Raw genomic sequence first — 23179 nt, 5'->3', positions numbered from 1 at the left:
TAACAGAGCAGCGAAGGAGTGATTGGCCTCCAATGATAGGCCTTCCAGACAGTACAGTTTTTCTGTTCTCTTCAGTCAAGCTATCCTACTCAGTTGCTGCCCTAGTCCCATGCCATACACTGGGAAGTTCGAGTTATACTTTTACATTTGGGCACACAGATTCAGCTTTTAGCTGTTGTGCTCTACCACATTATTTTCTTATATTCGCTTTTTATTTCCTTGAGTAGAGTTCAATCAGAAATAGCCTCTCTTCAACATTTAGCTAATCCTAACTTCTGTGCAAACATAACCCAGTTCTAACCAGGTAGCTAAAATATGTAGTTCTCTTTGAGGATTCAATGGAAATTCCCTGCCCCAAACTAATTCTATAAATGACTTTTACATAAACACACCACTGAACGTTGGGGCCCAGCACCCGACTTAGTGGATAGAGTCCCCCACAGGTAGGTTCGCCGTGAGAAATTTGTGGCGAGGAGCACAAAGAGGCTGACTTCACCCAAGGGCACCCGATTTCATGGTGAGGATAGCAAGGGCGTGTCTGATGAAGCCACTAGGGAAAGGGCCTTCCACGGACACAAGGGTCGGAGTGGGAAGGGTTCGAGGTCCGCGATCTGGCTGAGGGCCGGGCAGCCCGCATTCCCACGTGCTGTAACAACCCAGCGTGACCGACGGACTCTGCATGCTTCCCAGGATGGCGCGGGAGTCACACAGGGCTGTACACGCCACACCTGACCTCTCTCGCGACTCGAGCCCTGGGATAATGTCATTAGATAGGACTCCCCGGCGAGAGCACCAAGAGGCCCGAGCGCGGGGATTTCGAATTGCCCAGAAACCACGCCCTCCCCGGAAACGGAAGTTTGCCACTAGCGCCGCATGCTGGCCGACTATTTACTAGGGGCGGAGCAGCAGCGGGAACTGCAACTCCCAGAATGCAGTGCGGAGCTTTCGGTTTCCGGCGAGAGGACCGGAGTGAGTGTTTACACCGGCGGCTCTGCGGCCGGGTTCCTTCCGCGGGACGGGTGAGGGCGCTTGGGGCCCCGGCCGCGTGGGCTCGGCTTGTATCGACTAGTTAGCTGGTCCCATGGGAATGGTGGGGTCGTCGCCAAAGAGATAGTGTCGCTCCGCACTACTAGCTATCTCTGACCTTGGGCCCGTGACTTCACCTTTCTGAGTCTCGGTTCCATGGTCTGTAATATGTGGATGATAATGCCTGCCTCAGGGAACGAGTGTGAGGATTAAATGAGATATAAAAAGACCTATTCCCTCCCCTGTCATGAACCTGGAGATGGGAGATACCTTAAGGATGGCTTAGAGTCTGTTGGGCAGCCTCAACCTCACAGCCTTTCTATCTTCGTCCCTACTGGAGGCCTCTTTGCAATGATCGTAACAAGAGCTTGTCTTGCCTTGCAGGATTCTTTCGGCCTCAGGATTTCTGACTCATTTTTCTGAGCACCCATATATGCCAGGCACTGGGGTAATAAAGGCAAAAAATTCTAGTCTTTGCTTTCAGGGGCCTCCAAGAATGGGATGGGACGAGATTGGGAATAGTTATTTGTAACCCTTTGCCCTGAAGGAATGTGAGAATAAACAGAGGAAAGAGGGAGGGGACAGAGGAGGTGGTATTTGGCTTGGTCTTGATAGGAGGAGTTTGCTCAGTTTTGCTAAGAGGCCAAAGTGGGAAGGGGAATTACAAGCAGAGTTAGCAAATGAGAGAAGTGTAAAGTGGGGGAGCTTTGTTTGAATGGAGGCTTAGTGGAGAGTGGCAAGAAGACTGGCAGAGGGAACAGATGTGAATGTATTTGTTAGCCAGGCTGTGGAGTTTAGGCTTATTCATAGAGGTAGTTTGGAGTCTTGGAGGAGTTCTAAGCAGAGGAGTGACTTGATTAGATCTGTTTTAAAATGATGAGTTGGGTGGCAGCATGGATATTTGATAGGGAGAAGCAAGAGTCGGAACTTGTTATAAATCTCTTGTATAGTTCAAGCAAGAGTTGATGAAGAAAATCAGAAATGAGTGTACGTAAGGGAGAGGGTTAGATGATCTCATTTGAACCTCACAAAGTTCTTGTTAGGCGGGATGGTGTTTTTACATCTACTTTAAAGATGGAGAAACAAGCCTAGAGAGCTGAAGTTCCTTGCTGTCCATCATTGGATGAGTAAAGAGAAGACCCCAGATTCTAGTTCTGGCCTTCTGATGCTGTATCCTGTGCTTTTCCAGCAGTGTCACATAGAATTGTCTCTCATTCGGCCTCTTGGTTGGGTGGGGTGGAGTAGGGTGGCTGTCTGTATTTTAACCACAAAGGCTACGTTCCTTTACAGGGAGAAAGAGAGAGCGCGAAAGAGAGAGGATGTCTCTCTCAGATTGGCACTTGGCGGTGAAACTGGCTGACCAGCCACTTGCCCCAAAGTCTATTCTTCGATTGCCAGAGATGGAGCTGGGAGAATACTCACTGGGGGGCTACAGTATTTCATTTCTGAAGCAGCTCATTGCTGGCAAACTCCAGGAGTCAGTTCCGGACCCTGAGCTGATTGGTGAGTCTGTAGTTTCGAGATGGGCTGCTGCTCTGATCTCTTTTGGGGAGGATACTGATAGAATTTCAAGGGTAAATTAAGAATTTGGGATTTGTTGCCTCATAATGTTAACACTCCAGGGGAGTGAGTGTTGTTGGGTTAAAAGAAACGCAAATCATATAATAAAACTATTGGTTGCCATTACAGTTGTGCATTATACTGAACTACTTTATCGAAGTAGTGACATTGTTGAATTCTTTCTCTGAAAGAGCAAGAATTTGAGGTGAGATAGGGAAGGAGGAGCTGGTCAAGGAAAGCCCCCGAATATATGGCATTTTGAGGTGAGTCTTAAGGGATAATTAAAAGGATTTTTGTCTGCTTGGTTGTTTGGTTAGATGGAGGGCAGTAAAAAAGGAAAGGAGGATGGCAAGGGCATTCTAGGAGGAGAAAAAAGAATTAAATATAACAATTAATTTATAAAGATAATTTATAATAGCTAAGGGATCCAACTGGCAAAAAGTGTATTTTCAGTCATAAAAACACTGGGCTTATTCTTTTTTTGCTGTCGCATTTTCTCATTTAAATTGAGCGGTCTTCACAAGCTTTAGAGCTTTCTTATACACATTCTGTATTTTAGAGTTCGTACTTGCTGACAATTGCTATTAAAATGTATTTTTTAAATAAGTGTACTTCTTAAAGCCTATATCATTCTACAGCTATCTGTCTAATCAAGATAAGGCTCCTGGGGACAGAAACCATCTAAATTATTTTGAGGAGCAAAATATAAATGGACAATTCTTTTTTTAGATCTGATCTACTGTGGTCGGAAACTAAAAGATGACCAGACCCTTGACTTCTATGGCATTCAACCTGGGTCCACAGTCCATGTTCTGCGCAAGTCCTGGCCTGAGCCTGATCAGAAACCAGGTGAGTGAGGGTTGGCCTTACTCAGACAGGTAGAGCTTCTGTAGTGTCTATAAGGGAAGGGTCTGTGGGTTTTTGAGGCACAGGCCTGGGTGGATGGACCAAAGGAGTGATTTACTGAAATGGTAATAGAAGATATCTTTATTACTTATTACGTTAGATCACATTGATAAGCAAAATGTAATTTTGATCTTCTCTCTGCCAACGCTATTAACGAATGGTGATTTTTTCCCTCTTTTTAATTTCATTATCCACTGTTTTAGGTTAACAGCTTATTTCTCAGTGAACTTTGTATCTTGTTATTGTTGTTATTGTTCTCATTAGAAAAAAGCAAGGAATTCCTTGTACTCTTAATGCTGTAGTTTTTTTTCTTGTTAGCAAATCTTCTGACAAACTGCTTCAGGTGGTGACTTGTTTAGTCAGCTCATTCCTCCTGCTATACTGGTCATTTATTTTTCTCAAGCTTGAAAATATTAGAACTGTGTTAAAGTAGCTCTTGGAGAAAACATACAAAGCTTCTACTGCCTTTTGGGTTTATTAATAAAAGGTGCTGTTGGACTTGATAATTTAAATTCTGCATCTGTGTTTTAAAAGCCTCCCCAAGGGTAAAGCTAGGTTATATAAAAGATTAGCTTTGTTAAACTAGCAGTTGGACATTTTTATAATGTTCATGTTTGCTATAACTGGTTGTCAGCTTGAAATTTATCCTCGTTCCAATTCTAAACATAAAGGACAAAAAGATCTTTTGTTCTCTGATGGGAAGTGAGAAAGAGAAACCCTGATATCCAAGGGCTGGCCTGGCTCTCAACTAGGCCTTGGAACATGAGCAATTGCACAGATTACCAGCATCTACCAGGCTGCTCGGAGATTGTAATGAATCAAGACAAGAACGAGAACCCTCTCATTTCCGAACAGAGACAATAACCTGAACATTGTCTAAACCACAAAAAAAGACCAAATATCCCCCTCTCCTGGCTATTATGAGTGACTGCTGCATCTTTCCAATTATGTCTTTGCCATGCTCTAGTTTTCCTTCTAGATAACAGTTATTAAGATACCCAATCATAAGATCAACCCACTTCCTGATAGTATCCAGTCCAAAGTAAAACCCCACTTCTTTAAACTTCCCCCACAAATCACCCAGCCAAAGTCCAAATCTGGTAAGTCCTTTCTAACACCCTCTTATTGAGATGCCCCCGGAATCTGTGATGTGCATTCTTCTCTGTAAGGAGCAGTAGATCCAACTTGTGCAGTTGTGAGTGAGCCCCTCCCGTCTGGCTAGAGGGCATTGACAGAAGGAAAGTAACATTTGTCGTTCTCCCAGCCAGATTGTTTCTCCTTGATATCTTATTTAGTCATTACAGTGGCCCTGCAGGATAGGTAACATTAGCATTTTACAGATGAAGAAAAAGAGGGTTAGAAAGGTATTTATTCAAGGTCACCTACTTAGAAAATGAATGCAAAGCTGGGAGGTAAATCCAGGTTTTCCTGGCTCAAAAACCCACATTCTTTTCACCGGGCTAGCTGCCTCCCGCTTCCAAAGGGTAAGATTAGCTCAGAGATGTTAATAGAGACAACAATAACTCTTAGCTGATTATCAGCTTAAGATATTAAGAGTCCTTTTCCTCCCTCCTTCTACCTGGAAATCTATTTTTGAAACAAATGGATTTTTTATTGGGAGATAAAATAAATTTCTAAATCTGAAAAGAAACTGTGTCGTGAGGGCATCTTAGGTATTCTGTCCTTGAGTGTTCTTCCAAAAGGAAGTACATTCTTGATCTCCCACTAGATTAGTGCCTGTAGAAGATGAATCTGTCAGACCTTCTCATCTCACCTGGATCCCTTTAGTGGTTCTCCATGGAGGGTTACAGATCCCTTCAGGGTCTCCCTTAGCTTGCTATTTGAGCAGAGATGTGTACCCCAAGCTCCAACCATACACACAAAAAATACTTGTTGTTTCTTCAAAGCAACTTATTTTAGACTTCCATGCCTTTACACAAGTTCTTGCTTAAGCTTGGACTACCTTCTCTCCCTAGTAAACATCTGCCCTAACCTTAAATACCCTCTCAAAGGGTCTCCCCTGGGAGACAGCTCTGTGTCCTAGCCCTCCCTCTTAGTAGTAGCTGTCCACCTATTCCTAGCGCTCTAGCTGGGATCAACATCTCTGCTGAGGTGCTCAGCGTGGTATTTTGTAATTGTATAGTTTTTGTTTGATTTAGTCTTATTTCTCCTGCTGTCCTTAAAGTTCCTTGATGTGAAGGATTCTCCTCTATTTTTCACTTCCCTGTGCTTTGCCCAAAACCAGGCATGGAGTAAAGGTATGTTGTATAGTACGTTTGTTGAATGAATACATTAGGTAATGTGCTTAAAATGAATATTTTTCAAAAGAGACAACCCTCACAACTAGAGCTATAGGTAAGGATGTGGTTCTACACAGAACCACAGGGGTGCCATTCACCTTGCTTTGGGAGTTGGACAGTACACAGTCTAGAGACAATCACAAGTAGGCATCCTAGGTGAGGGTAACTACTTTTAAAAGTATGACCCAGGGTGAACTTCCTGCCTATTCTCCCTTCCTTTATCCACATTTTTTCACCTACGAAATGGGCTGATGTCCCAGTAGTCAAGCAACCAAGTAAAACTAAGACAACTGCTAAACTTGCCCATTTATATGAATCATAGTGTCCAAAGATCAAAAGGGAGCTTTGAGTCTCAGTGAAACACATGCTATCAAGCATGTGAAGAAAGTTGTTAAGAACCCCAGAAGCACAGTGTGTTTTCTTGGTCTCTCTTGTGTTTTTTTTGTTTTGTTTTGTTTTTTGTTTTTAATTCAAAGTAATATTAAAGAAGCCTGAAAGAAAATATCAAAGAGAAAACAATTACCCCAGATTCTGTCACCCGACTAAATACTGTTCTTTCTGTTGTCCCATCCAGCCTTGGACCACAGGCAAACTGACACATTTATATAGTTTTATTAGAGAATACACATGCAACTTTGTGTTCTGTTTCTCTTAACATGTTGTGTCAGTGTAGCTCCTTATTGTTCAGATGGTTTACAGCACTTAATATTTTAAATATGCAAAAAAATATGCTGAGTTGGTTATACCTTCCTCCTTTTCAAATAAGTCTAGAATTCCTGCAGTGGGATGTTGATCAGAGCAACCTCTTTCATGTGGTAAGATTCCCCTTTGCTGGAACTTGACTTTGAGGATCTACTGAAGATGCTTAAAAGAGAATGCAGTTTTCATACCTGTTTGTAAATGGATTTTTCTCAGTAGGCACTCACAGTCTCAGTGGGGTGATGAGGGAGGGGAACCTGCAGTCCAAGCTGCACCTGGGCACATGTTGAAATGATATTGTGTGTCTGCAGCAGGTGCGAGGCCTAGACTGTAGGTAACTGAGTGTCTTGTCTGCAGAACCTGTGGACAAAGTGGCTGCCCTGAGGGAGTTCCGGGTGCTGCACACTGCCCTGCACAGCAGCTCCTCCTACAGGGAGGCGGTGAGTGTGTGCCAGGACCCCCTGCCCCAAGACTTGCCAGGCCTGCAGGAGAGAGTGCAAATGCTGGAGAGTGGTATGCAGTGGGGACTGGGAGCCTGTTGCCATGGCTACCAAGAGTTCCTTGGGGAGTTTGCCATGTCTGTGGGTCTTGGTAGAGCCCTGTCTTCTCCCAAAGAGGCTGTCTCAGCTAGCTATTGCTGATTTCCCTCTAATAATAATGATGCAACCTCTCCTAATATTGGCCTCACAGGGTGAATATAAATACAGCCAAAAGATCTGCATACTGTTTCTGCTGGGCTTCATTCTTTGAACTTGGCTGAACTGCTTGCCCACCACTCCTTACCTGGATTTTCTCGCTGGGAAATGTACTGATATGTTTCTGTAGGAGAGTTCTCATGCAAAATTAATACAGCTGCAAACTTCCCAATATATATGAATATGAAATGATAATTGTACGGAGATTGAAAAGGACTTTTGGGACCTAGAGAACCTTTGTTATTGGCTTCTAATGAGAGCTTTTATTTTGGAAACATTAAGACTGTAGATGGAGGAAGGACCAGATTGAAGGTTTAGTGTGATATTGTTTTTTTAAAAAATTTGTTTGTTTCCCCTCCAGTATAGTCACATTTCAGAGAAGAAAGAGGTTCATCTGTTTCCTGGGGCTATTGTTCCATTGTGGTGGTGTATATGCAAGCACTTAGAGGGAAGAAGTACTTCAGCAGAGTGTAGGTATTTACTGAGTGGATTGAGATGGTTGGAGTGCTCAGCCCTCCCCATTTCTCCTGCAGGTCTTTAAGATGCTCAGCAATAAAGAATCTTTGGATCAGATTGTCGTGGCCACTCCAGGCCTTAGCAGTGACCCCATTGCTCTTGGTAAGTGCAGGACTGAACTGGAACAAATAGGAGTTGTTTGGGGAGGAGAAACCAGAAGGCAATTATCCTAAAGAGACTCTGACCATCTTTTGAAGAATCACTGCTCGTGGGGGAGGGGACAACCAAGATGTGTTCCATATGCCCAGCCCTCCAAGAGCTATCAGCCCCTCAGAGAAATCATGGCCTAACTAACATCATAAATGAGACTATGAGGATGTCAAATGAGGGCAGCAGCCCAAACCACAACCATCAGAGAGGACTTCCTGCATACCTTGATAGAAAAGGAAGAACCCAGAGATATGGGGAAAAGAGCTGGCATGTCAGTACACAGTATGTGACTTAAGTGCAGGGGGAGGCGGTGAGCAGGGAACAAGATGGAGAGCACTCGGTTGCACTGCTTGGTGCTTTGTTCCTCCCACTTTCACAAGGGCTGCTTTGTGATCCTGTGTCTATGGTTGAGCTCGTTGCTCTTAGGCCTAAAGCCTCGTCCCTCTCCTGGATCTGGCTAGATTTCCAGTCTTTGAGTTGAGCCCTGTTCTTCTTAGGGGTTCTCCAGGACAAGGACCTCTTTTCTGTCTTCGCGGATCCTAACATGCTTGATACGTAAGTATGCCTATCTTATTAGAGGGGACCCTGTCTCTCCTTATTTGGTTAGGCCAGAAGTCTAATTGTCACTCTGGCTTCCGCTCTTGGAGCCCAGTCCTCGTCTACTTCCAAGTCTACCTTCTAAATATGTTAGGAGGTGAGAAAGAGCGAGTCGCTATGGGAGAATGACAAGCCAGAGCATGTGGAGCTGTGGAGGTGAAGGGAAGTGGCCTGTGAGCCGGGCTCAGTTTATCTCTTATTCAGTAGCTATGAAGGAGCCTTTGAAGGATGTGAAGCAGGTACATAGATCCCTATTTTAGAGCCAGAAGGGACAGCAGAGGTTCTCTCTCTTATTTTGCACGTGAAGGAAACAGCTCCACCCTACCCCCTAGGAAGACAAGTAGTGATGGAATTGAGAACAGAGACTGACCCTACAGCCTCTCAGGCTGTCCTAGCCCATCATACCAAGGAAAACGATTTATCTGCAATGGATCCCAGGACTGAAGGCCTTGCCACTGTTGCTTGGGGCACAGCAGCAGGAAGACAAAGCCAAATGGAGGGAGGTGCTGAACTGAGGAAATTAAGGTCAGGCACAGATGGCTTGAAAGTTGTGAGAGGCACCAGACTCTTGTCATGGCGAGGGTACTCTTATTCACCCTGGATTTCTTTTTCCTCTTCCTCCAGGTTGGTACCTGCTCACCCAGCGCTAGTCAATGCTATTGTCTTGGTTCTGCATTCTGTGGCAGGCAGCACCCCACTACCAGGGACTGACTCTTCTTCCCGGAGCATGCCTTCCAGCTCTTACCGGGACATGCCAGGTGACTCCCAGGAGAGCATAATGCAGGCCCCCACAGGACCCGGCAGTGGCCCAGGAAATGCTTTACTCAGCAGCTATGTATAGCGCTGGCAGAGGGTGTTCCTCGGGAACTCTCGGTTTGAGTCAGGGAGTGCATCTGTCCTGTAATTTTCCAAGGGGAGAGATGAAAATATGAATTTGGAAAGTATCTGAGCTGAGATTCTGGAGCTATGCCTGTGCCTTCCTGTTCTTCCTCCTGAAATCTGTTCTCCCACCTCCAGGTGGCTTCCTGTTTGAAGGGCTCTCTGATGATGAGGATGACTTTCACCCAGTAAGTGGTCTGGCTGCTTACTGGCCTCCCCACCATTTGGGGAACATGGTGCCAAGGATGCGCCCCTCCCTGGGACCTGGTGTGTCCAAGCTGGGAGGTGGTCACAGGCCCTTTGGTGGCCAAGTCCGTGTCATAACTATTGCTTTCTGAACCTGGCAGCTTGGGGAGTCTCCCCAAGAACTGTACCTGGAGCGGGGGCGGTGTTATCTGGGACCGTCACAGGGCCACTTCCCTGATTCTGGGTGCCTCCCTTCTCCAGAGCGCCAGGTCCACGCCCTCTAGCAGCACACCCAGCTCCCGCCCAGCCTCCCTGGGGTACAGTGGAGCTGCCGGACCTCGGCCCATCACCCAGAGCGAGCTGGCCACTGCCCTGGCCCTGGCCAGCACTCCGGAGAGCAGCTCTCACACACCGACTCCTGGCACCCAGGTATGGAGAGAGGGCGGGAGAGGCTCCCCGGCGGTAGAACGGGTTTGCCCCTGCTGACCCTGCTGCTGGGTCTGGTTTGAGCTGAGCTCTGCCTGGTTCCTGGTGGGTTCCTCTCTGCGGCTGGGCTGGGGCGATTTCCCCCTCACTTGCCTTTAGGGCTCAGAAGTCTGGAGTGCAGCACAGTCCCGACTGATTCCTCCTCCTGGTAGTTCAGGAGGCTCTTCCCTCACATAAAGTGCTCTTCCTCATCCCTGACAGGGCCCGGGCCTCACCGGCTTACGTATTCCCAGTGATGGTCACTGCAACTCCCAAGGCCGTCGCTTCCAGTGCTGGGGTCCTAGGCTGGGTCGGGGTCTGATTCCATTTCCCTGGAGCGGAAGAGAATGGAGCCGTCGTCTCATGCAGGCCCCTGTTGGGACACAGTAGTTGGGCACGCCGGGGACACCGTGGGGGTGATGCGATGGCAGCGGGTGTGTGCTGGGAGATTGAGATGGCTCTGAGAGTAGCCCTGACCACTGTTTTGTCTCTAGGGCCATTCCTCGGGGACCTCACCAATGTCCTCCGGTGTCCAGTCAGGGACGCCCATCACCAATGATCTCTTCAGCCAAGCCCTACAGCATGCCCTGCAGGCCTCTGGGCAGCCCAGCCTTCAGGTCAGTCTTCCCTACTCCTGGCGTTTATGCGGCTTTCCCGGTTAGGTTACCTTGGATACCGAGCTTTTTTCCTGCTCTCTGGAGGGCCTTTCCACTGGGAATGCTGGGTCATGGCAGTGGAACAGGAGGACGCTCCCAGCAAGGGCAGTTGTCCCTTCCACTCCTGCATCCAGTGACCATGGCCCGACCCCACCGACCTCCCGGCTTGGATACCTACGGCAGTTTTGGTCAGTTCATGCATTCCATGACCATTGACTGAGCACTGAAGAGATATATACCGGGCCTGGGTCCAGGACCTGGGGTAGAGACAAGCCATCTTCATCCCTGCCACAGAGGGGCTCAGGCAGTTAGTTACTGCACTGGGAGAGCAAGAGGGTGAGAAGCCCTGCCCAGGCTTGACGTGAGGGCCTAGGTCAGGCAAAACTTTTCTGAGGAAGGGTTATTTAAGCTGATTGTCAAAAGAATTAGCTAGAGGTTATCTAGGCAGGGAAGAGGGTGTTTGGGGTGGAGGGATGGTATCCAGGCAGAGGCAACTACTTGTTTGAGCGAGTGTGTGGAGGTACCTGACATACTCAGAACTACAAGGCCCGAAGGCGGTGTCCTCGTGGATAAGATCCTGAGATGGAGTCAAGACTACAAGAGAGGCTGAGGGTTTCGAGAACAAATTTTGAAAGTTTATCCAATAAAAAAAAGGAAAATTTTAATATAAGGTCAAAAGAAAAGGCACAAATTACTCGATGTCTAAAGTTCAAAAGATTAAATTACTTTTCTCCTGCTATATGTATAGACACACCCACACACGTACAGGCACACGTGTAGGAACAGGCCTTGAGGAGGAGCCTGAGTGTGGGGGCCTGAAGTACCTAGGTAAAGAGATTAGACTTGATCCAGCAGTCATAGGGAGCCATGGAAGGTTTTAAGCAGAGAGCGACACCATCCGGTCACCTTAGCAGCTAAGTGGAAGACCCACGGGGTCAGGTTTAATTGCAGGTCTCTGTGCACAGCTGTCTGCTTCACTGTTTGCTTTGCTCTTCACAGTAAACCTGGGGGTGAGCGTCATGTCTGGAACTTGCTCAGGGTCAATAAGCCAGTAAGTGGTAGAGATAGGGCTGAAGCCTGTGTGATTTTGTGTACGCCATATGGCCCAGGTGGGCAGTGGGGAACGGGAGCCGGACCTGTGGACAGCTTTTCTTTTCCGTTCCTTTATCTTGCCCAGCTAGAAACCTATTCACCCTCCTCTCCAGCTCTGGAGCTTTCACTGGCTCCACCTGGCCTGTAAACTGAGCCTGAGTTGGTTTGTGTGGGTTTTTAAAGCCCTTCACATTCTCACTCTTGCCTGCCTGCCTCCCTGAATTTGTGTTACTTCCCCACTGCCTTCTTCTTCCCACAGTTGGAACACATCATTTTCCCAGGTTGTGTACTTATCTCCTTCAGGAGATAGAGATATTAATGAAGCTTTGAAAGTATAAAAGAAAATATAGTTAATTTCTTTAAACTTTTAGAGTTGAGAAGGCCTTTTATATCTTATAGTCCAAATCCAGGAGTCATTGTATAAAGAGTAATACATTTGGAATTCATAAAAGTGAAAATTTATGCATAGCAAACCAAACCAAACAATAAAAAGCAGGCAAAGTTTGCATGCTAACAACAAACTGGGAAAAATCTGTAATGTATCAGACAATGGGAAAAACCTCCTTGATATGTAGAGATTTTAGCAATTTAGGAGAAATAACTTCATAGAAAAATGGGCAAAGGCCGTGAACAGACTATTCACAGATATGAAGTACAGATGGCCCTTAAGCTGTGTAATTCCTCGCAGTTCCATTTCTCGGAATTTATCCCAGAGATGTATATGCGTGAAGAAAATGACATTTGTACGGAGTCAGTCACTGCAATGTTGTTCCAATAGCAAAAGATTAAAATAGTCCAGTTATGGTACATTTTAGGACATCCATGGGTTGGCATATTATAGTTATTAAAAACTTCTTTATATGCTGGCATAGAGAGATCTCCAGGTACATTGAGCATGTTAAAAAACAAAAGGTTGTGGGATGTAGAAGGGGAATATAAGGAAAGGGTAAATATGGGAATATATATGTTTGTCTCCTCAAAATAAAATTGCTTATGTGAGATGGGGATGGAAATGAATGGCAATAAGACTTTTCACTATCATAGCAAAAAACAAAAGTAGTTTTAAAATTCATCCCCTTTGCGCCTTATGTGTGTGTGTGTGTGTGTGTGTGTGCGCGCGCGCACGCATTTGTATATATGTAGCAGGAGTAAAAAAGTAATTTAATCTTTTGAACTTTAGACATCGAGTAATTTGTGCCTTTTCTTTTGACCTTATTTTAATAATTTTCCTTTTTTTATTGGATAAACTTTTAAAATTTGTTCTCTAAACCTTTAGTCTCTTTTGTAATCTTCCTACAAGCCCTGTGTTCTGTGGAGCTTCATATCAGCGACTTTGCTGTAGGAACCTACCTTTTTCTCTCCCCTGAGATGATAGACTTAAGTGAGTCTCCGTTGGATCTCAACTAATGGCTTCTGCTTGGTCCTGTCTTTCTGCAGAGCCAGTGGCAGCCCCAGCTGCAGCAGCTGCGTGACATGGGCATTCAGGACGATGAGCTGAGTCTGCGGGCCCTGCAGGCCACTGGGGGGGACATCCAAGCAGCCCTGGAGCTCATCTTTGCCGGAGGAGCCCCATGAACTCCTCACTCCTTCTGAACCCCCAGCAAACTGCCAAGGCAGCCACCCATGGAAGGCACTCCTGAAGGTGCCCCATCTCTCCTTTATCCAATACACCTCATGGTTGACCTTTGATTTGTCCAGTGCTTGGCCTTTCTGGCTGATCCGCGCTGGTGGAGGCAGTGGAGCAGGCATGGTTTGTGGGTCTTGGTGGCATTAGGGATCACACCTGGTTCTTGCTTCTGAGCCCTGGGTAGAGAATTTTAGACCCATGTCATGGGATTCTACGTGATGCCCACATTCTCTTTCGGGAGAAGTTTCCAGTGATAGTCCTCAGACCCTTTGGTGCTTTGGGGTGTGGCATCCTCAGTATGTGCCTGAGGCTGGAGCAGGGCTGCTGCCCAATCTCCAGGGTGGCTCCTGTGTTACATTAATGGCCAGAAGAGGTTTGTGCTTAGGAGTAGCCAGGTGGACTTTCAGAGGAGCAGAAAGGGGCAGCTTACCTTCTACATATTCCCCTCCCAAAGGCTTCTAAAAGATTCCTGACCCTCCCCCCGCCTAGTCTTACCAGGCATTCTTAGACGCCTGTTCTGTAATGATGCCAGAATTTAGGCCTCTGAGCTATGCCAGGAGGCAGGGCCCTCTTTTCTGTCCTGAAGGCGTAAATACAAGAGCAGTTAAATAACAATGCTAAACAACACCAACAGGAACAGGGCTCAGCTTTCATATTGAAGAGAGGGCACCAACCCCAAGCTGCTGCTCCATCTGCCTGAGCTCTTGTTCGCCTTGGCATAGTGTTCCCTGCTGTGCTGCAGACATGTCCAAGTTGAGCGAGTGGGTTTCATGTGCCTTGAGTACTTTGTCGGGAGAAAAATCCTTCCCTTCATATAATGTTTCAGTAGAAAGTTGCTTGGAGGTCCGTTCCTGCCCCATGCCTTTGGCGGGTGTTCCATCCACAGCATCTGTAGTCATGGCCATTTGGCTTCTGTTTGTCACCTGGAACAAAAGGTTTACCACTTAAGAGGACTACCTACTTCCCTATATTCCCCAGCGATTACTCCTTAGCCCCCTTTCTGCCCCGAGAGGGAGCACACAGAGCAAGCCTGCTCACTGTTCCACTAGCATGGCTTCAGTTAAGGAGACCAGTATGATTCACTTGTTGACCTGTCCTCCAATTTTAGTTCCCAGCACATCTTGTTCTCTCTGGATGACCTCCAGCTTATCAGTGATACTTCTTAAGGGAGATGCTCAGGAGGACCCACTATTTCAGAAATGGCCGAACAGCACCTTGTTCTTCCTGTAGAAAATGTGAAGCCTTTTTACATTTCCCTCTCGGTCCTAGAATTAATGTTGAGAGGTGTTTGCACTGGCTGAGAAAACTCATATTGAACCCACCAGGCTTTTTGGGGCCGGGCCTCTTTGGGCCTCAGTGGGCTGCCTGGAGCCCAGCTGCCTCCTTGTGGTTGAGGGCAAAGACCAGGAAGCCCTGTCTTTGAACCCAGTGTTTTTAGCTTGCTTGTGATGGAAACACTGGCCAGTTCCATGCTCATGGGACTGCCTTGGTCAAATGGAGCTGACACAGCCCTTCTCGTCCCCATGATACAGCCAGCCTAGAACTGGTTTCCATTCTGTGGCAACTCCCACCCTGCTCCCAGGAGCTGTCTTCAAAGGGACTGGGGCTCCTTCACTCCCCTGCCCCATTATGCTGTGGGACGTTTGAGTAACCCTGCCCTGTCCCTGGAACTGACCCCCAAATCTCAGTTATACTGCTTCCCAGAATTGAGCTGTTCCCACAGTTTCCTTTTCCCTTCTTTGTCCGCTCTTTCCTCCAGGGTCTTGGCAAGTTGGCTTTGCTTCCTGTGGCCATGTTTTAAATAATATATGTTGAGTCTGATAAGTGCCCCCACTGAGCCTGGGGCTTTCCATGGGCCAAGGACTCCTTCCTCACCATTGTCCCCTTCACCCTTTCAACAAACATTCAGCCTGTACTCTGTGCCAGGTAAACATGACGGGGTCCTTACTTTCACAGAACCATGTCATTGGTAAGACAGACAAACTGATGTTTACACTAAAGCCTGATAAGAACCTGTCCAGCAGGTCCTGCAGTCATTGGCCCATAGGAAGGGGAGCTAACTTGGGTTAGGGTGTGTGCATGCGCTTGGAGAAAGCGTCTAAGCTAAGACCTGAAGGGTGAGGAGGAATTAGGCAGGAAGGTGGGCATTCTAGGTGGGCTGGGTATGGGGAGAACATGGCTCCTATAGCCCTGTGTGTCAAGGGTGTGGGTTGCGAGGTAAACAGAGGCTAGATTATTTTAAGCCATGGAAAGAGTTTGGACTTACTCTAAGGACAATGGGGAGTCACAGGAGAATTTGAATCAGGGGAAAGAAGTTTGTACTTTAGAAAGGTTGCTGGCTGCTGTGTGTGAATAGATGGGGAGTGGGCCAAATTTGAGGGAGAGAGACTAGTGAGGAAGCTGTGATCCACTGAGTACTGTTGGTGGGCTGACCTGGTAGTGTGGAAGGAGAGGAGAGCAGTAGGTGGAGAGAGACTAGGAATTGGCGATAGCACATCAAGAGAAATAAATGTAGTACTATTTGTTCCATTTAGCAAATAGGGACGTTAAGGTTAAAAGGCGAGGCCATCTGTCCACAGTCTTATGGTGAGGCAGTATACAAGTTGGTCTTAGAAACTCAGGTCTGCCTTATACCAGAGCTGGTACCCTTCCCACTGTTGCCTATGGCTTCTGAGTGTGAGGAGGTGGGTGGTGCAGGGTCTGACGATCAGGTAGGCTGAGGAGCTTGGGCCATGGTAACCTTGGGGAGGTGCTACAGTGGAATCAGAGCCCAACTGAGGCCTGAATAAGTGACAGCTGTGGAGGCAGGGAGGCAGGGAGAACTCTAGAGAAACTTGGTGTTGAGAGGGTGGTTGGAGGGGATATAGTTGGTAGTTGGAGGGGAGGGGGAATGCGAGTGAGCTTTTGTAGTTCAGCAGAGGTGAAGTTGGAATTGATCACGAGAACTTTTCTAGGAAGCTAAGGGGGAAAAAAAAGGAAGAGACCCTGAAATAGAATATGCAAATATATAGAGATGGGTGAGTTTTCTGAACAGATCTCTTCTCCTGATATAACTCAAATTTGGCTGGGCTGGCACAGCTTGTTGGGCACATGGGCCCTAGTTCTGCTCTTCGCCTCAGCCCCATCTGGCCTGGGCCTCAGATCAAGCTCTCAGAGCCCTACCCTAATGTGGCCTCTTGTTGCCTGTGCCACAGGCTTTGGCAGTAAATGGTGAGGATGTTGTGAGGTTTATTTAGGCCTCCGTCTGTCTGTTTACCCTACCTCTCCAAGCCCCCTCTGGCCCTGGGCTAGGGTTAGGTCAACTTTGCTGTGCCCCTCATTGCCCTGGCTCTGGCCCTGGCCCTGTCTGGCTCCTATAGGCTCTGCAGTTCCTGGTAACAGGATTCAGCTTCCTCTATGCTTGAAATGCCTTTTGCAGAGACTCAGGCATTGCCCTACTCCACCTTGGCAGAAGTGGCTAACAGCAATGCGGCGCAATAGTGCTCATTTATCAAGCACCCTCTCTGTGCCAGTCATTGAGCTAGGCACTCAGTTATCTTAAAAAGTAGAAATTATTGTCTCCATTTACAAGGGAGTGCTCCCCATTAACAGGATGTGACTGTGCCGGGAAACTGGCCTTTCCAGGGCTGGGTGGGATTGTAACAGCACAATCCCATCAGTGTACCCACCTGGGGCTGTGTGCCTGGCTGGCAGTCCTGTAAGCCACTCAAAGGAGCTAAAGAGTCTTCTCACCACTCATCCTTCTTAGAAGTGGCAGCTTAAGTCTTGGAGGGGAATCAGGCTTCTAAATCAGACCGACAGGTTTAGATCTCTTTTCCACAGACAGTCTAACCACTTGGAGCCTCAGTTGTGTCCTGTTTGAAATTTCCCTCAATTTATGTAAGTGGATATTGACAATTTTTGTATTAAAGATGCCAGGGCACTTAGAGCTGGACTGATGAATGTTGTAGATGACTGATCAGGATCCTGACAAGGCAACTCTAACAAGAAGGACGGGAACAGGGGACTAGAAAAACAATTGCTCTCATGCAGAATGGGGTCTTATTTCTTCTCGTGGGCCCATATTCAAACAATCTTTCTCAACCAGTGTTCCATAAAGCCACTACCGGTGGTTGGGAATTGGCTCAAGGATGACCCTGGTTTAGGATGAACAGGGTTTAAAAGCCTGGTGTCTCAGCTCAGTAAAGCAGTGCCTTTGGAGGGGTTGTAATTAGGAATGAAGTCTCTCTTTTCAGACCTTTACTGCTCAGCCTCTCCTCTAAGTGATCTGATCTGTCGACACACACTGGACTGCCTAACACCTTAGAGAGTCTCCGTAGAAGTTTGTTAAATGACTGATTCTTAGGAATCAACCAGAATTAGGCCAAGCAAAGCCCCATGTGGGACCTAGTTGGAACTGGGATGATTTACCCTGGAAGAGATTTAGAAGGGCATGAAATCCCCAAAGGACTATTTCAGGAAGAGGAACTAGACATGGTCTGTGTGGCTTTTGAGGACAAATTCGAGATCTCTGGTGGGCTGGGTATCTTCCTCCGGGGAGGAGGCTTTGTGTTGGAGCTAAACAAGATGGCATGGCTGCTGCGGGTGAGCTCATTTGGCAGTGGCGGTGTGTGAGCAGTGGTCCTTACAACTCCATATAAAGGCTGTGGTGAAGGGCTCCCAGGTTGGACCGAATGACCTCTGAGAATTCTAATATCAAGAATTGGGCTTTTTGGATCACTTTATCCGTGAAAAAAAGAACTGTTTGTGGGAGACCACGTGTCTGCATGTGTTTCTCTTCCACATTCAAATGGCTCCAGCAGGCCCAAGGATCACATCAGAGCTGGGAGGGTCCTGGGATACCTTCTATCCTGTGGAGATAGTTTTAAAAGCATATTTATTTCAACCTACGAATAAGGAAATGTGGAAGATAGAATGAGAAAGCTTTGTCTATCTCTGGTCTAGATAAGAGATAGACCAGAAGAACTGTTTTAGCTCTTCTTTCTGTTTGTAAACAAAGAAATGGAGGCCTGGACTGGGGCAGGGCCCTTGCTTAACTTGGGTCAGAGGCCCAGCTAGGACTTGATTCTTGGCCTCCTAGCCACATCTAGTCAGGAGACTTGTTAGTCTAGATGGGTTCCACATGACTCCCACAAGATCCTTTTCTGCTGCAGGCCTTGGGCACTTGAGAATGGAGGCTCAGAGATGGATTTTGGGGGTGGAGAAGCGGGCGGGGTGGGGTGGGGTAGAGGTGGGGGTCGAGGGTGGAGTTTGTCTCCAGAAAGGCTTGGCTGTATATAGGTTTATCTACAGTCTCTGCTAAGACCCACTCTGGACGAAGTGGCCACCAGGTGGCGCTCCTGCCACAAGCGCAGTGCCATGTGGGCAGTTTTGAGTCTAAAGACTGGGCTGTCCCCTGGAAGCCATGGGTGGTCCTGTCGTGTTTTTAGGTGAGTTGAGTGCCCTAATGGAAGGTGAAATGGTCTGTCCCTTCTCTGCCAATATTCTGTCCATCACTGAATATCCTCCTGTGGATTTTCACTTTTTGTCTCCCTACTTGGCTGGCCAGACTCTGATCTTAGCAGTTTAACGGTAGGGTCAAAGAATTAAAAATGCGTCTAGAATGACTAGGATAGAGAGCAGAGTTGCAGAAATGGAATGCTGCTGGAAAGTTTTGACTCTCAGGGCTAGGAAGGGTGGTGGAAATTCTGAGAAGTTTTCCATTTAAGGTGAACTGAGCTGACATTAGGAGATGGTGGCTCTGAGCTGGCCTAGTAGGAAGAGGGAGGCTTGGGTAGGTGTGGAGGAGCAGGCACTTGAGGGGAACATCCTGGTAGAGGTTTAGGGGTGGGCAGAGCACTGAGAGAAGAGTGAAGTGGCCTGTGTAGGCCGAGGAGGGTGTCAACGTAAGAAAGGTCCAAACCTGTAGAAAATTTTTATGTTTATTTGAGCCAAGCTGACAACGATTACCAGGAAGCAAAATCTCAATGGGTTGAGAAAAGGCTCCAGAGAATAGCAGTTTTGCAACTTATTTTATACATGAGAATAAAAGGAGGAGATTTAAAAAGGGTTACATGAAATCCACTGGTGGTAGATTGAGGGGGTAGGACAAAGCCAAGGGGCGGGGGTAATCGGATTGGATAAAAGGTAAAACAGACACGTACTTCTTTTACACTGGTGGGTACAGGATAGTTAGTAATTAACATTTATAGCACATAGAAATGGTATGTGGGAAACAAGATGACAATGTGGGGTTCTATGGTCTTGTGCTCTGGTGTGGTTGTGCCCTGAGGGGTCTGGAAAAGATTACTCTGACATTTCAAAGATATGTTCGATACAAGAAGACAGAAGATAGGCTCATTTAAAGTAGAGACTGACCTTTACGAAGGAAGCTACAAGCCTAGGACATGACTACCTGCCATGGCTGGCCTTTAGTTAGGAATTTTTATATTCAGCCTATCCTATGTGGTTACTTTTGGTCTCTGATTTTGTAAGGCCAGCCAAGCAGGCCTCCCCTGAGGTTGTCAGGTTTAGTGTTTGGCCCCTTTTTTGTCTACAAGGGTTTCTTCTGTGCGCCTTGCCTGGTTCAGCCCTAAGCCCTGACATGGTCTTCCAAGAGTTGGGCTGAATACAGTGGTAACTAAGGCTGTTGTGGCCATGCTCTTGCCTTTGAGATAGTTACTTGCCTGCACACAGTGAGCACACAGTAAGGTGGAATTTCCAGATGTGACCTATATATCCACAAGCATCTTACTTTTGTATTATTTGCCAATATTTTAAAACTGAGAATTCCAACAAAAACTCAATTTTCGCCTTTTCTTGAAAAATCAAACTGCCTGTCATACTGGGTATATTTTCCATGGCCCCCATGGGTTGGAGCTGAATAGCAACTGCCCTGTAGACAGGGCATGTGCCCTCCCGGTGCTTTCTAATTCCCCGCCCCACCTTGCTTTACTATTCTCAGGATTTTCTTGGTCTCTGCCCATGCAATGGGTGATGGTGATGTGGGGAGAGTAAGAAAGTTGCTGTTGATAGTAGCCAGAAGGCCTATGTGGGCACCAAGCTCTTAGGCCTCAGTGGGGATGGATCTAGCATGAAGGTCCATTGTGGGCTTGGGCTCCTTTAGCCTCCATCCTTACACTTCCCACAGACCTCTTGTTAGGGGTGGGTCGCTCCTTTGAAGACCAACTGCAGCTGTGGAATCAGGGCTGAGGAGAGATTTAGAGGAAGCTTGGAGAGTGGAGGAATGCTCTGAGTAGGGCCCTGAAAGGCTTTGTTTGGAAGGCTGGGCAGGGCTCCCAGGGCCAGTGTTGCAGCTTTGCAGCTGTGAACCTCAGGGCTGTGTGTGTCCGTTTCTTTGATTCCACATGGGGGCTTCTTGGTTTTGGCTATACCTTAGCTGCCTACAGGGAAGACCCCTTCAAGGTGTTTTTCTTCTAAGTAGGAGCCTCCACATCATTTCTTTCTCTCAGTCTTCTTCCTGCACTCCTCTGTAGGTGGAGTTATGGGGAAGGGGAGGCAGGAATGTACCTCCCCCTCAGCATCCACATCTGTTGCTTCCTCTGCTCGTCTAGTTCCATCCTTGTGAGGGGGATTGTGCCCCTACCTAAGCCTCCAATGAGGCAGGCAGTCTCCTGTCACCACCTGCATCATTCTTATTTGATTTCCCTATGCTGTGTCAGGCAGGGAATCCATGCCCAAACACAGGTCCTGTGCTCTCCCCGCCCCATAGAGGGGTACTTGCTCCCCTCTATGCCCAGATTCTAGCTTCCCTCTCCCTCTGTGGAGCTACTTACTACCCAAATCGTGTGCCCAGTTCTCACCTTCACTGGCTTGTCTGTAGCCAACTAGGAGTGGGGCTGCCATCTGGCCCTGGCCCTTTGCCCCTAGATTGGCTGGCTCAGGGATGCCCATTGGTGGTAAAGCAGGTGCGGGCTGGGTGTGGAGGAGCCCAGCCAGGGGGCCACCCCGGGACATGAAGTGGGATAGTCTTCAGCAGTATCCCCTCACCCCCACCCCAGTCCATTTCCATCTGCTGCCCTGTTGCTTGGGAGGCTGAGACTAGCCCCTGGCCTGCCCTTCAGCCCAGCACCTGGTAACCTGGGCCCTGTCTGGATCTTTCCAAGGATCATTCGGACCCAGACTCCAGCCTAACACAGGAGGCAGTAGCAAAAGGGTGTGTTGCACTGAGAGCGTTAGGATAGAGAAGAGAAGGGTGTAGGCCCCAGAAAGACTGCTTGAGCTCTAATTCCAGCCCATCTATAACTAGCTGTGACCTTGGGGACATCACTGTCCCTCTCCCTACCTTGGCTTGCAAAAGGAGCCAAATAGTAGCACCTATTCATAAGATTGTGAAGATAAGCCAAATTTAAATGAGGCTATGAGCACGTAGCAACCTCAGAGTTAGCCATTGCCATTGGAATCAGAAAGCCCAGGTTCCCATCTTGGCTCCACTAGCTGACCTTGGGCACACTCCTCTCCCTGTGCCTCGGTTTCCTTCTCAAATATGGGGTTATGCTCTCTCAATGAGGGAGAGCATGTAGGCCTGCAGGGAGAATGTAGGCAGAGCGGGCTGTGTGTGTGAGTTGCTGTGCACATGGACGGTGTTATCATTAGTTCTGAATGCCCAGTTCTTAAAGGCAGGGGCAGGTAATTTCTTAATTTGCTTACCTTTGCAGAGAGGTTCAACACTGGGGGCGATACAGCTCAGCAGATGAGGCCGTGGGCTGGAAACAGTGTCAGTCTCGGAGGCTAGCCTGGGCCAGGACATGCTGCTACCTTCAGGGCCACAGGTGGGGGTGCAGGCCTAGGGAGGGGCTCTTGGATTGTCCACAGCCTCCCTCTCTTTGGGGCAGTGTATCTCTGGGCATGATGAAGCTGTAGGACCCACAGAGTCTGCTAGGACCTAGCCCTGCACTATCTCTGGAGGCATCTCGATTTCACCTTTTGGCCTGTTCAGGTATCTCGGGGAAGAAGGAGGGGCTAGCTGGAAACAAAAATTGGAATGAGAAAGTAACAGTACTTTCCTGGTTGTGGATCAGGGCAGGGGACTGGAACTGGGGCTGGGGCTAGGGCAGCCTGCTCCCTGTCTTAGCTGGTGTCTGCAGTGTGTGAATCAAGCCCAGCTAGGTTTGTGGGTCCTGGAGGCCCACATGTACCTCTGCTACCTCCTTATCTGTCTTCTCAGTGCAGTGCACATGGGCGAGACATCCCATAAGCACTGGATAAGTGGATTTCCCATCTGTGGCTCCCTCAGGCACAGGCCAAGGTAGATACAAAGTCCGGCCTTCTCTGGATAGAACTGATGGGAGAGTTGCCTGGGCTGCTCAGGTCACTGCAGAGGACTGGACCTGGATTCCGCAGGGGTCACCACAGGGTCATCAGGTTACTTGCAGTAGCTCAGCCCTATGCACCTGATAAGCAGAGATCCCTTAAAGCTGGCCTGACCCTGCTTCCCCACAGTGAGTCCTGGACACACAGGATGCTCCTTTCTCTTTCTGTTTAGGTAAGGGGGCTTCTTAATTATATCCCCCTCCACTCACATGGAAATGAGTTTGGATTTTTCTGAGCACACACCAGCTGGCTGGGGGGAGGCAGCCCAGAAGGCTGCTGGCTGGGGAAGGGGGAGAGGAGAGGAAGAAGGGGAGGGAGCCAGGCCAAGATGAAAAATGATCGGTGTTCTCACAACAGAGCAATGGTGGGGCGCTTAGTGCTCCCCACAGTTCATTGACCCTCTGTGCCCCAGCCAACCTTACCCCCCACGCCCCCCACTCCCCACCATCTCCCTCGCCACATCCCCCTTAGGGAGACGCATCTTGGTCCTTCTTATAGGCTCTGTGCAGTGTC

General features: G+C 47.9%; 1 protein-coding gene across 6 annotated transcripts; it reads left to right on the top strand.

The window, feature by feature from the left end:
- The first annotated feature begins 916 nt into the window (after positions 1–916).
- Positions 917–13414, top strand: UBL7 (ubiquitin like 7). Of its 6 annotated transcripts, none has more exons than XM_011382068.2 (12): positions 943–1019; positions 1411–1474; positions 2317–2529; positions 3316–3435; positions 6849–6931; positions 7548–7656; positions 8350–8407; positions 9074–9207; positions 9467–9516; positions 9776–9943; positions 10474–10596; positions 13165–13414. In XM_011382068.2, exons 3-12 carry the CDS (start codon positions 2346–2348, stop codon positions 13300–13302), a joined length of 1167 nt encoding a protein of 388 aa, XP_011380370.1. In that variant the 5' UTR covers positions 943–1019; positions 1411–1474; positions 2317–2345; the 3' UTR covers positions 13303–13414. The 6 variants fall into 6 exon arrangements, with proteins under 6 accessions (XP_011380366.2, XP_011380367.2, XP_011380372.1 ...); XM_011382069.2 differs by having other exon boundaries at positions 952–969; XM_011382064.2 differs by lacking the exon at positions 1411–1474 and having other exon boundaries at positions 917–969.
- Positions 13415–23179: the final 9765 nt, after the last annotated feature.

This window comes from Pteropus vampyrus, unplaced genomic scaffold (genome assembly GCF_000151845.1).
Source record: "Pteropus vampyrus isolate Shadow unplaced genomic scaffold, Pvam_2.0 Scaffold462, whole genome shotgun sequence".
Taxonomy (NCBI): domain Eukaryota; kingdom Metazoa; phylum Chordata; class Mammalia; order Chiroptera; family Pteropodidae; genus Pteropus; species Pteropus vampyrus.
The sequence above is the reverse complement of the archived record's forward strand: the minus strand, read 5'-3'. Positions and strand labels throughout refer to the sequence as shown.